This window comes from Pipistrellus kuhlii, unplaced genomic scaffold (assembly GCF_014108245.1).
Source record: "Pipistrellus kuhlii isolate mPipKuh1 unplaced genomic scaffold, mPipKuh1.p scaffold_m20_p_3, whole genome shotgun sequence".
Taxonomy (NCBI): Eukaryota; Metazoa; Chordata; class Mammalia; order Chiroptera; family Vespertilionidae; genus Pipistrellus; species Pipistrellus kuhlii.
In genome coordinates, this window is record NW_023425529.1 from 13,806,886 (window position 1) to 13,821,210 (window position 14,325).

General features: G+C 36.0%; 1 protein-coding gene across 3 annotated transcripts in view; it reads left to right on the top strand.

The window, feature by feature from the left end:
* The window catches only part of CDK17 (cyclin dependent kinase 17), a 73,286-nt gene that overhangs the window by 52,002 nt on the left and 6,959 nt on the right, over nt 1-14,325 (top strand). For all 3 annotated transcript variants that reach the window (XM_045587641.1, XM_036456092.2, XM_045587642.1), the window contains 7 exons: nt 240-363; nt 3,148-3,268; nt 7,967-8,064; nt 8,525-8,630; nt 11,150-11,192; nt 12,420-12,510; nt 13,974-14,051. In XM_045587641.1, coding sequence (XP_045443597.1) covers nt 240-363; nt 3,148-3,268; nt 7,967-8,064; nt 8,525-8,630; nt 11,150-11,192; nt 12,420-12,510; nt 13,974-14,051 — 661 coding nt within the window. The remainder of the gene's footprint in view (nt 1-239; nt 364-3,147; nt 3,269-7,966; nt 8,065-8,524; nt 8,631-11,149; nt 11,193-12,419; nt 12,511-13,973; nt 14,052-14,325) is intronic.

Consider the following 14,325-nt stretch of genomic DNA (forward strand, 5'->3'; position numbering starts at 1 on the left):
TCATTTCACTTTATGAAACCTTGCTATTTTTATTTATTTGCATAGACACTATCAGACTAAAAATATAGATTGATGTTTCAAATAGAAAACAACTATATAAGGAAAAGGTTTTATACTTAAGGGTATGGTTCCTTTTTGTTTTTTTACTATTCTAAGCCAGTTTGCTTTTCTCTTTACCATAACTTACATCAAAATCTTTCTCATCTGTAAAACTAATTTCTATTTATTTGTTTCTATAGCTGTTTTTATACCAAATTCTACGTGGTTTGGCATATTGCCACAGAAGGAAAGTGTTGCACCGAGACTTGAAACCACAGAACCTCCTCATAAATGAAAAAGGAGAACTAAAGCTAGCTGATTTTGGTATGGAATGTATGAGATATTTATAAATAGTTCTAGGTGGTTAGAACAACCGTTGACACTGCTTTTATACGGGTGTGAAAATTTTCTGTATAGCCCACAGAATAAGATATTCGACAAAAACTTTGGTAGGTGAGTTATGTTAGTAAATGTTAAAAGGCACCATTCTCGGGTGTGATCCATAGACCACTAAGGCCCTTTTAGAGGGTCTCCAAAAGTCTAATATGTTACCAAATTTACACTGAATGTTATTTGCCTTTTTTACTGTATTAATATTTGTATTGATGATCCAGAAACAGTAAGGGGTAATGTTACTAGTGCCTTAGTATTAATCAAGGTAGTGACACCAAACTGTACTTACCTGGTAGTAGTCATTGTATTCTTTTAGTAACAAATTAAAACTTCACTGTTATTAAGTGGTGAATTTTTCTAGAAATTTCTATACTTTTACTTTTTTAACACTTTACTATTTGTTTGAAAGGCAGGTTGCTATTTGTATTTCCTTCCTTAAAAAGGAAGTGGTCATGTGTTTAAACAAGAAAGTACATTACACAATCTCCTACACATAGTTCTTACCTCCTCAGACTCTCCCCTCTTTTTTGCCAAGTTGCACTCACTGTTCTTTATTCCGTAATCCCAAAATGAACGGCAGTGATAGAGAAATCCAGCTTGCCTGTTAGAAATTCAATACAAGAATGGCAAGGGCCATTAAAGATGTACCTTGGTGAGAGGAATACTATCGGTGCTTGAAATTTTGCTTCTAACTTCTACAAAGCAAGCCAAGCAAATCTTATCTTCCACAAGCCAACAAGAAATTCTGATTGTTCCATAAGATAGTATAATCAATTTTGTGTTTTGCTTTTAGTTATATATTATTGATTGCATTAGTAGTACATACGTGTTGCACTGAAACTTGAAACTACAGACCTTCTCATTAATGAAAAAGGAAAACCAGTATTTTTTATTGGTTGCAAATAGGGGAAGGTCAGGTAACTTTGAGTATTTTACTGTAAATTGTTTTTGATTCCTGTGAAAATTCTACTTTTTTTATTGTAATTAGTGAAATTCATGTTTAGTAAGTACTATTATAGACATTTTCATCTCTAATAGAACATGGCTTAAATAATAATACTGAATCACATTTAAATACTTTGATTTGAAAGAGATTATTATTATTTAATTTCATACCAATGCTAAAATTCAGATTGTGAACCAGGACCCTGTGTGAACAAGCACCCTAGTTCAGAATTCTCTCAGGAGTAGAAGAGTAAGGTACTGAGGAAACTATAACTGGCAATTGTTTTGTTACCATAGGTTATAGGATAAGTCAACTTGTGACCCTGTCCTTTCCCCCTATTCCCACTATAACCACTATTCCCCCTTCCCCATATAACCACTATTCATATCAGGAAGAGCGATCAAAAAGCTGCTCTCATCTTACTAATTACCAAAATCGTTAGGAAAATAATTTGTTGAATTTATTTTTCCAAGTTAGGACGGTAGAATAAAACTTGTAATTAAATGAAATACTGTCAACATTGTTCTAGTTACACCCTTTAGCCATCAAGCAAAAATAGTATGAATGCTACCTATTATTTTAAATTCTGATTTCATTGGAGTGACTTAATCCAGTTTATTAAAGTATTAAATTATCCTTTTATGACACTTAAAAGATGTAATATTTTAATCAGACACATGTTATATATCTCTAACCCTACTTTTTTAAATAATTTTTTAAACTTTTCACAGCCTAAAAAAGTAATTATTCTTTGTTTGAAATAAACTATATATTTCTTCAGAAATCTTTTAAAGTTGCTCCTTCAGAATTTTTAGGCTTAGACGTAGTAAAAATAACTCTATGCCGATGGCTCAAAGGAAAAGATGTGAATTCTCACCCTTATTTCTGGATAATCAGTGAATTCCATATTAAATTGGCAAAGGAATGGTAGGTGTTTTATATCGTTTACAATAATTAATAATACCCTTTAAAGGCAGTGACGTTTGTCTTATTTTAAAATTATCCATATAACTTAAAATTTAAAAATGGCACAGAAAAGCAATGTAATTTATTCTAAGGAACTTCTCTAAATAGACATTTGCAAGAAAATTGTCAGTAAAACTACAGGATGGTATCAGATGGGTACTAGACTTGACTTATCAGGATGATCACTTCGTAAGTTACATAAATGTCTAATCAGTATGTTGTACATATGAAACTAAAATATTGTATGTCAACTGTAATTGAAAAGTAAAAAAAAATTATTTAAAACAGTAGGTTTAGAGATGAAAAAAGGTTTGGGACCAATAGCTTCTCTTTTTTTTTTTTTTTTTTTTTTTTTTTTTTTTTTTTGATAAAAATTGGTGTAGCAAATGGAAGTTGGAGTCAGGTTTAAAACTGACAAAAGCCTATAGCTGTAAGAAATAAAATTGTTCATATCAATGTCATTGGTCTATTTTACATTAATTTAAATTCAGCTAGGAAATAATTTTGGCATGATTCATGGATAACAGGAAAATACCTTAAGTTTAAATTAACCCAGACATTGTACCAGGTGTATTCATATGCATAAAATTAAACATAATACCTGATTGTGAGATTACTATTATTTAATTTAATTACATAAGGATTTGCTAACCTTACACCATACGCACTTACAAAAAAAATTATAAAACTAATTTTGTTAAGCCATCTCAGGCATCCTAGTGATTGGAGTCATGGTGATAACATGGGCTGGGAATTCATTGTACCTTTTTTTTTTTTTTTTTTTTTTTTCTTTCCCTATGAAGGACTAGCCAGAGCCAAGTCAGTTCCCACAAAGACCTACTCAAATGAAGTTGTCACACTATGGTACCGGCCACCTGATGTGCTTCTCGGTTCCTCAGAGTATTCAACACAGATTGACATGTGGTAAATATATGTGGATGTTATTGCTATTTATAATTTTGAAAGAATGTAGCCATAAATACAGGGCACACTGATAGATATTTGACTTTTAAGGATATTATTTTTTAAAGAGCCATGAGATAAGCAGTGACTAAGATTCTGGCATGTAAGATCACCTAGGTTTAAATACGAATTCTACCACTTATGACTGTATAATAACCTTATTCAGATTATAGACCTGTGCCTTAGTTTCCTCATCTAAGCAAATGGGAATAGTAACAATAATGACATTAAATGACTTTTCTGTGCATAATATTAAGGCCAAATGAACTAATACATATAAGGCACTTAGAAGAGTGTCTGGTACATAGTAATTTAAAACAGAATTATTGTTTTTATTGTCATTTAGTAGTCAACAAAATCTACTTGCTTTAATGTAATCTAAAAAAAAAATATTATAGCCATCTTCCTCACACACTACTTTGATCATGACATTCCTTCACTCAAACAACTTTGCTTCTTCCCTATGCATTACCTTTAGAATAAGGTACATTTCTTCATCTGGTACCTAATAATGGTCTCCATAAAATGTCTCTAGCTACCTTTTCCAACTTACTTCAGAGGATCCCTTTACCCAGATGTTCTCTTTTAGCTAAATTGGCTGCTCATTATATCTCAAACATAATCTGGGCTTTCTCACTTCTGCTGTGCTCACACCAGTCCTTCCATCTGAAATGCCTGCTCTTTTCTCTGATGGCCCTGTACCTAGGAACTTCCAAAAACACAATTTTTCATAAATCCTCCTTGAACACAACCTAGCCTTCGGTGGCAATTTCTTCCTCTGAAATGCAGTTGCATTTCATTGCGTATAGCCTTCATGTAGTGATAAATCATATAATTCCTTCTGTTGTCATGGGTTGAGCAATTATATAATTTTATTTTGTATAACATTTTTTCTTTTTTTTTAAACTTTTTTATTGTGGTAAATAAAATTAATCCATTTTAAATGTACAGCTCTCTGTGATTAAGGACATTCACATTGTTATACAACCATTACCACCATTCATTTCCAGAACTTTTTTAATCTTGCAAAACTGAAACACTGTACCCATTAAACATCTCCCTATATCCTCCTTCCATTGTACCCTTAGGCAACTCCCTGTATCCTCCTCCCTTCAGCCCCTGGCAACCATCATTCCACTTTATGTTTCTGAATTTGACTTTTCTAAGTACTTCATATCAGTGGAATTATACAGTCCTTTTGTGACTGACCTATTTCACTTATCATAAGTGTCTTCAGAATTCACCCACGTTGTAGATATGTGGTTTTTAAGACTGAATAATCGTTGCATAGGGTACATTTTATTTATCCATTCATCTCAGTGGACACTGGCATTGTTTTCTCCTTTTGGCTGTTGTGAATAATTGCTAGGACATGGGTATACAACTATCTCTTTGAGGCTTGCTTTCAGTTCTTTCGGGTATATACTTAGTGGAATTGCTGGATCATATGGTAATTAATTCTATTCTATTTTTTATTTATTTATTTTTTAATATATTTTATTGATTTTTTTAGAGAAGAAGAGAGATAGTTAGAAACATTGATGAGAGCGAAACATTGATCAGCTGCCTCTTGCACACCCCCCACTGGGGATGTGCCCGCAACCAACGTACATGCCCTTGACCGGAATCGAACCCGAGACCTTTCAGTCCACAGGCCGACGCTCTATCCACTGAGCCAAACCGGTTTTGGCTAATTAATTCTATTTTAAAAGTGTCTGAGGAACTATCATATTTTTTCCATCATGGTGCCATCATTTTCTTTCTGTATAACATATACATTATAAAAGGCCAGTGCCCCTTTAACGACCGCAACGACCAGAGGGATGATGGGTCACCATGAATTGTATTGAGCACCTCTGGGTCCCTCCCCAGGTCCCCACCCATGAGCAGTGGCTGGCACTCCCAGCAGCGGGGTTGGTGGCTCATGACTCTCGGTGCAGAAAATTCAAACCAAGGCGGTAGGACTGAGGCAGCAGATCAGATTTTAAAATAACTGCCTTTGTGACACAGATGTGGAGCTGGGAAAGCAATCCGTCCGGGCAAGGCAGAGTCTCACTAGAATGATCACCATGTGTTCCTCTAGCATGCCCAGTGTCCTCAGTGCTGCTGAGAGAAGTCGGGTGACTCCTGGCTCCTGACTCCTTGGGACAGCTAACCCCTTCCTCCTTTGCAATGTCCCACCCAGCAGTGGGGAGGGAGCAGCCTCCTTCTTCCAGCCCCAACACTCCGAAACCCTGGGAAGAAGTGCCTGCCCAGCCTCAGGCTCCCCATCCTCTGGAGCCTGCACCCTGCTGCTCCCCTCCACCATCAGGCCTCCAGAGTGGGAGGAGAGGAGAAGAGGAGGGAAGCTATCGGTGTGCCTCCCTCAGGCAGTAGATTCCCTGTGGTCACAGTGACAAAAGCTATGGAGGGTCAAGACACTGCCTGTGGTTAAAGCAGGTGCCGTGGGAGCAAAAGGACCGAGAAAAATGGTTATGTCCAATAGCCTTCTAACGCCACAGGTGTGCGAATTAGTCATTGTTCGAACCAAATTTAGTACTGGTGTGCCCCATTTTAAGCAGACCCCCCAAATAGATAGACCATGTCGATAATTACTTTACTATAGAAAGAATGCAAAAAGATTCTTGAAATAAGCAAAAAATTTTGCACCTCATAGTATGAATTGTTTAAACATCATTAAAAATAGTCTCTATGAGTAAAGGGAGTTGATATTAGAAAAATCTAATATACCCAATTCAAAATGTCATTCAGAAATGCATCTACTAAAATGAAAGTATGGTATCTAAGGGTTTGGAAAAAGCAACTTGACTGCATTCTCCCTGCTCATCCCCTCAGCCTTATGTTTTGCACAAAAGTCTCAATAAAGAAATGGAGCAGAAGGAAAAGTAATGCCTCTTGGCACTGAAATTTATCAGTTCTTCAACAAATATTTATAAAAGTTGTATAATTTTGTGCCTGTATTATAGAAACACAATATTAGCTCTGTCCCTATCTTCAAAGGGCTTAAAGTTTCTGTGAGTTCCCAGTAAGGTAAACCTGTAAACAGCCAAAGATTGAGCAGGTTCCAAAACAATTCTTATAAAAATTATTAAGTTGAAAACTTGTCCTCACTCTCCTTCTAGAACAGGAATTAAAAGGAGCAAATAAATATACTGAATTAATCTGAACTCTTTTGAGGGCCCCCAGCCCTCAGACTAACTCAGGTTTTGTGAGGCCTAAAGTTTACTGAATCTGAAGGACTAATTTTAGGGGGGAGAGGATTTAATAAGGTTCAAAAATTACTTTATTTAGAATAAGAAAAAAAATTACAAATAACTGTAGGCTTGGGGAATCTGTCCCTTTCTCTTTTAAATCATTTCAGGCAGATTATCCAAAATGCTGCTGGTTGCAACTTGCTTGCTCTCTCCCCCAGAACAAATACAGGGGATTTGAAACTTCCTTAGCTTTACCATAAAAATAAAAAATAAAAAATTAATTAAAAAACCTTTCAACAACACTTCTTTTTGGACAAAATTCTTTCTTTTTAAATTTTTTAATTTTATCAAAGTAGTAAATACGTAGTTCATAATGCATCTTTTTTTCCCCTAACAGATATATAGTGTAGTGATATATCATTATTGCTTTTATTGTACCGTTGGCACTATTATAGATGTTTCCTATCCCTCCCCTTCCCCTTTATCCTCTTCTACCTAACTCCACCACCTCTGGCCATCACCACACTTTTGTTTATGTCCAACCCCTTCCCCTCTGACATCTGTCAGTCCCTCCATCCTATATAATAAAAGGCTAATATGCAAATTGACCGAACAGTGGAATAGTCCATCGCTATGCCGCACACTGATCATCAGGGGGCAGACACTCAATGCAGGAGCTGCCCCCTGGTGGTCAGTGTGCTCCCACAAGGGGCGTGCCACTCAGCCAGAAGACCTGAGCTGGACTCATGGCTGGCAAGCACAGCAGTGATGGCAGGAGCCTCTCCCGCAAGCTAAGGATGTCTAACAGCTGGCTTAGGTCCACTCCCCCAAGGTCATCCCCCGAGGGCTCCCTGACTGCGAGAAGACACAGGCTGGGCTGAGGGACCCCAGCCATATGCACATCGGGGGCAACAAAGCCAGCAGGGGAGGGCTATTAGGTGTGACCAGGCAGGCAGGCAAAGGTGGTTAGGGGCGAAATATTATATACAATTTTAGATTGTGATTCCTTAAATGGGAGGGCTGTAGTCACACAAATTTTAGAAGAGAGTATCTATTTATTTAGCCTTCATCCATTTCTCTTCTCTTACACACACACACTCGAACACTTTCTACCCTGCACCTACCTGTTCTATCTCTGCTTTCTGCATAAAAACATCTTGATTCATTTGCTTCTGCCTACCCCTGTTACCCACTACCTAACACATAGTAAGCATTAAGTCACTTTTAGCTATTGTTACTGTTACTCTTCAAGAATCATGCAAAGGATAGCTGGATATTTGATGTGTAAAAAATGGATATAGCAATATGGGAATTGAGATGAATAGGATAAATGTTAATATCTCTGCAGGAGGTTTTTTTAAAAGCAGACTATTAAAAAAACTCTTCAGAGAGGCTATCTTAAGGAAAAGATTTTTGTGTGTCATAATATGTAAATGGTTTACTCATCATTTCTTATATTTTAAAGGGGTGTTGGTTGCATTTTCTTTGAAATGGCTTCTGGAAGACCTCTATTTCCAGGATCAACTGTGGAAGATGAACTGCACTTAATTTTCCGACTGCTAGGTAACAAGAAGTCTCCTAAAGATTGTATTTAAAAATGTGGTACTTGAGACTAACATAAAGAGCTATTTGTTATATGAATTATAAATTAATTGTGATAAATATAAATCCTTCTAGGTAAATTTTAATTTACTGAGTTCCACCTTTGTGGAAGAACAGAAAAGAGAAATATTATTGAAAATTGACATTTACCATATTATTAGGAAATATTTCTAGCTTAGGTGCCTATTAGGCATCATCATTTTTATGGCATCATTGCATATTCCTAAAAAAAAGTCCATATGTTTACAATTTGTGTCATTTTTGTTTCAGTTGAAAGTCAGATCATCTACTAAATATAAATTGTTTTTTAAAACACTTTGTTAGCTTTGCCTATTTATACATATTTGCATATATATATAAATTTTTACATATTTATGTAATATTTTACATATTTATATGTTCGTAATTTTTTTTAACTTAGGGACTCCATCTCAGGAAACTTGGCCAGGTGTTTCTTCAAATGATGAGTTCAAGAACTACAACTTCCCAAAATATAAACCACAGCCTCTAATTAACCATGCACCCAGGTATTTTTTTTTTTTTATTTTCTCTAAGTAAAAGAGGGGAATATATACTTGGTTCTTTTTACTCTCATGAAGCATTATCCACAGTAAGGTTTTAATATTTAATACACAGTTCTTAAATATTTTAGTAACTAATTTAATTGAGTCTTCCTTCCTGTGTCAGATTAATTTTATAATTCAGTAACCAGGGATCACCAAGTTATGTGACCACAGAATTCAGCTATATACAAAGTGAATATAGAACATATGTATTAGAATTTTGGACTTTATATAAATGTTCCCTTTACCAGAGAAAATACATTAATTAATGTTTTATTCAGTGCCATTATGAAATTTCTGCTTCACTTTCTATTAAAAGTTGCTTAATTCTCACCTAAGAGTATTTCTTCCATTGATTTTTAGAGAAAGTGGAAGGGGGAGAGAGACACACAGAGAAACAGCGATGTGAGAGAGGGACATCCATTAGTTGCCTCCTGCACACGCCCAGATCAGGGCTGGGAATCGAGCCTGCAACCAGGGTATTTGTATGCCCTTGACTAGAATTGTGTAATTTAAGTAAAACAGACATTGGTACCTTGGAGACCCTTCAGTCCATGGCCAATGCTCTAACCCAGGGGTCCTCAAACTTTTTAAAGTGGGGGCCAGATCACGGTCCCTCAGAGAGCTGGAGGGCCGGACTATATGAACTACTAATTCCTACTGTAACACCTCGGCTGCGCTCACTGCCCAAAAAACCTGGCGGGCCGGATCAGGCTCCTCTGCCGGCCGCAGTTTGAAGACGCCTGCAACCACTTAACAAACCTGGCTAGGGCTATATTTTTTTTAAAAAAAACTTAAGATAGTATTATAAGTAAAATCTTGACACTGACAAAAGGTGACTCAGCAGTATTTTGGTCAAAGTTAGTCATATACTAATTTGTATTTGCAGAATATAAACTCTGACTTCTCATATCCTCAATTTGGCTATTCAATTAGTTTCTTCTGAGACCTACCCCCAGACCCACCTGACTCCCAACAAAATTTGATTTGCAGAATGTATTATATTTTAGTAAGTAACACATAATAATATTTTTTACTATATTTTTCCATCTTTCCTTAAAAAATATATAAATAGGGCACCAAGGTACCAATGTCTGTTTTACTTAAATGCTATTCACATTGCTCACAACATAACGCACTTGATCTAGTTTCATTTATTTTGTGGCTGTGGAAGAATAGCAGTACAGTCCTGATACCAAAAATATCTTTAAAGTATTTATGTGAGTTGATGTTCTTATTGTTACTGTAGCAACTAATAACATTCTAAGTATTCCTGCTTGAGAACAATCATATCATGTGCTGGACCTTGTGTGTCTTTTTCAAGTAGCATAAATCCTATTTTTGTTATGTGTCTATTGCTTGCTATTGTCCAGTGTAGAAGGTTAAAGCTTTTCTTTAAAGCAGATTCTCCATGATCTTAGCACTAAGTTTGTCTATGTCCAAGGAGCTCTATGTATTTGTCAGAATGGATACAAATGGCGAATGTCTAGGCCACAGTATCCACAATACTCACTAGGAGCCCTCAGGTGGGAAAATATTCTTTATCCATAATTGTGCTTTTGCAAGTGAAAGGCAGCAAGAGAGAACTATGATTTCTGATTAGGAGATTATCCCATTAAGGTAACCCCTAAATCATCTACTCCCTATTATATTAAATTCATCGCTATAATTATGTATCTTTAACAAATGTATCATTCATTGGTTTTGTAGCCCTGTAAATTAAGTTTTATGAAGTTACTGAGACACATTTAAATTGCACTTTATAGCTACTAGTATCCGATGCTCAGCAGACTTCCTGTTTATCTTGGCCACAGTCACTTTTCTCCTTGTTTTCACCCATATAATAGGAAATTGATGCTTTTATACTCTTTCCTTCAGTGGAACACTGAAAATTGATGCAATTTACTTCAGCTTTCTTGATAACAAAGGTTACTTTAGTTTGAGACAGAATGGTGATTTTTAAAAATATTCTCTACTTTTGCCCTAGCCAGTTTGGCCTAGTGGATAGGGCATCAGTACTTGGACTGGAGGGTCCCCAGGTTTGATTCTAGTCAAGGGCACACACCTCGGTTGCAGGCTTGATCGCCAGCCCTGGTTGGGGCATGTGCAGGAGGCAACCAATCCATGTTTCTCTCTGTCCCCTGCCTTTCCCTCTCTCTAAATATAAATGGGAAAATATCCTTGGGTGAAGATTAACAAAACCAGAAAAAATTCTGTAGGTTTTAATAACCTAATTTGTTCTTGAATATTGGAAATTTGATTTTGCGCCCAGTTATTTATGGCTTATTCTTAAAGAAGTGGTGAGATTAGTCTTTCAAGGATAAAACAGCTTTGCTCTATTTGAAAGAACAAGAGTGGCTGTTTTAGAGCACTAGGTTTCACAGATTAAAACATTTGGAAAGTAGTTTTGTTTGAAAAGTTGCTATATGCTAAGATAAAAGAGAATAAATTGCCACTTGTTTTTTTTGTTTGTTTGTTTCTAGGTTAGACTCAGAAGGAATCGAATTGATAACAAAATTTCTTCAGGTAAGTTACACGTTATTTTGTAATTGTTAAATGGCCTACTTTCTGTGAGACTCAGCTTCTTCATCTGTAGAATGGGATCAATAATACCTCCTTCAAAAATTTGTCATGACAATTTTTCTTAAATATATTTTATTGATTTTTTACAGAGAGGAGGATAGAGGGATAGAAAGCTAGAAATGTCAATGCAAGAGAAACATCGACCAGCTGCCTCTTGCACGCCCCCTACCGGGGATGTGCCCGCAACCAATGTACATGCCCTTGACCGGAATTGAACCTGGGACCTTTCAGTCCGCAGACCGACGCTCTAACACTGAGCCAAACTGGTTTCGGCTGTCATGACAATTAAATAATATTATTTATTGTAGTATCTAGCATGCTTAAGGTATATGCTAAAGTAAAAATATTATGGTCTCTCTTAATGTGTTTGGTGGGTCTCTCATTGTGACCTTGAACAGTCTGAGGCAGTTAGCTGCTGGCATCGAGATCAACTATGTCACAGCCATGTTCTTTGCAATTCGTGTTTTCTTCTGTTCTCTTTGTCTTCCTTATACTTAATTTCTGTACAAGGTGCTGCACCTCCAAGTAGCATTCATATCATCATTCAAAGCAGGGAGAAGAGAGAGTATGTGGCTTGCGTCAGCCACATTAGTCCTTTTTATTTGAAAAGCCAAAGCTTTTCCAGAAACCCCTGTAAGGTGTTTTTTTTCAAAACTAACTCTTGTTGACCAGAACATTAATGAATTGTAAGAGAGTCTGGGAATTGAGGAGCAGAATTATTATAATTAGACCAAACCAGGACAGTCATGATTCATGATCCATCTATTGGAGTTGAAGCATGGACACTTGAAATAAATCTAGGTTACCTATCAAAGGAAAAGGGGAAATGGTATTGAATAGGTAATTTAATAATGTCTGTCATAGAGATATATTTCAATGATCCTTTGGTATTCATGAAGAAAAGTAACACCAAAGTTCAAGTATTTTAATTTTTTACCACTTCAAAAAATACAGGGAATCAATATTTTTAGGTTAGATTCAACCGTATCCTGGAAATTTGGGGCTGCGATATAGTTAATAGCAACTCAAATTAGAGCTTATCTGAACCTCCAAATTGGTTCTTTGAATATAGTGATTGTAGTAAGTAATCAAAATAAAGTAGTGCTAACTTCCCTCCTGTAACAGTATTTAGAGAAAAAGTTGATGAAGCAATTCTTTGCATTTTCACAGTATGAATCGAAGAAAAGGGTTTCAGCAGAAGAGGCTATGAAACATGTATACTTTCGAAGTCTGGGACCAAGAATACATGCTTTGCCTGAAAGTAAGAGAAAATTTAGTGTTCTCCTCCTTCCCCCCCCCACCTTCTGTCTTTTCGTTTGTTCAGAGCAGGAGACTGAGGTCAATTAGCGGTTTAGGAAGAGATTGCTGTTGGTTGTTTTTGTTTTGTTTGTTTTCTTATTGATTTGAGAGGAAGGGGAAGGTGGGGAGAGAGAAACATCAATGTGAAAGAGAGACATTGATCAGTTGCCTTCTATATGAGCTCCAACTGAGAATCAAACCCTCATGATCGGGAATGGACCCTGCAACCCTTTGGTGCATGGGATGATGCTCTAGCCAAGTGAGTCACGCAGCCAGGGCAAAGTTGCTGGTGGTTTTTAGGCCTAAAATTCTAGTCGACTTGTAATTAGATCAGAATTCCTTGATGTATTGGTTGCCCATGTTTTAATTTATTTAACATTGAGCACATTACCACTACTCTGTAAGAAATCAATAGTATTTAGGCATGAGTAATTAATCTTTTGGGCTTAAGTTGGAAATCCATCTGGTGTTAGACATTGTCATTAGTCCCAATCTGTATTGCTTTGGTTCAGCGTTGTTAAAAAGTGGATTTCAGGCAAAAAACAACAATGAAACACAACCAAAATGTAAGATTGTTTTCTTGTGAAAGTAGAGTTCCTTTTTAAGACATAAAAATTACTTTCCTTTACTATTGCCCTGACAGTAGTGAGCCTACTGTCAGTTACTAAACCAGCCCATTTGTTGTGCCTGAGGTAACTGCTTGATTCTACTCATAACATTCTTTTTTTAATTACCTTAATATTTTACTTTAAAATTAAGTAAAGTGATTGGGAAGTTAGAATATTTGGAAACTGAGCTTTTAAAAGCTTATTTATATCTCATTTATTAGACAATATTGATTCATCAAGGTTTGCTTATTGGAATCAAGACTTTCCACTTGGAATTTACAATATAGTTTCTAATGAAAGACTATCTCTGGCAGAGACTGAAAATGAGAAAGGTGAATTAAAGGTGTTTTTAAGATGATATTTATATTTCATTATTAATATCAAGTTTCATAGTTTAAGGTAGGCATTTATATACAAACCAAATCCTTGTTCTTATCTAAAAAGTTTGAAAACAGTTTGAGGAACTTTCATGCCGTCAGAGGAGGGAGGAAAAGGACAGAAGAAAAACAATATATATTATGATTAGGTCTCCTAACCCCAGTAGGTCCTAGAAATATTCAATGTATAGTCTCCTTAGAGAAATACATATTTGAAGCATGATTTAAAGCAGAAATAGGGGGTGGGGTCCTAAAGAGATTATTTTTTGTTTTCTTAAAACATTGGGACAAAAGGGAAAATATTTCAGTTGGGCTATAACCTTATAAATCTAGTATAAATGTTGAATCAGTGTTCATTTTTAAAATTTGTCTGCAGTTGGGTTGTATTTGTTTTAATACTGTTAGAACCTCACCTGATAATTCCTGTCTATGCATTTTAGGTGTATCAATATTCAGTTTGAAAGAGATTCAGTTGCAAAAGGACCCAGGTTTTCGAAATTCTTCTTATCCAGAGACAGGTGTGTTTGTCATAAACCATTTCACGTGTCGATCATGAAATTTTGCATGGAACCAACTTTTTGGTTTACAAATTGATCAGTAAAATTATTGCTGTAAAAACCAATGTACAGTGCATTCCACAACTGTGTATGTTTAGCATTACACATTCTCACTTTTCTGTATGATGTGGGCAGCTCAGTAATTCTTCAGAGAGAAATCTGACTCAGTCAAGTCAGGGATCCTGAAAGCTGCAGATGGCACAGAGACCTTTTACAAGTGGCCTGGCTTGATCAC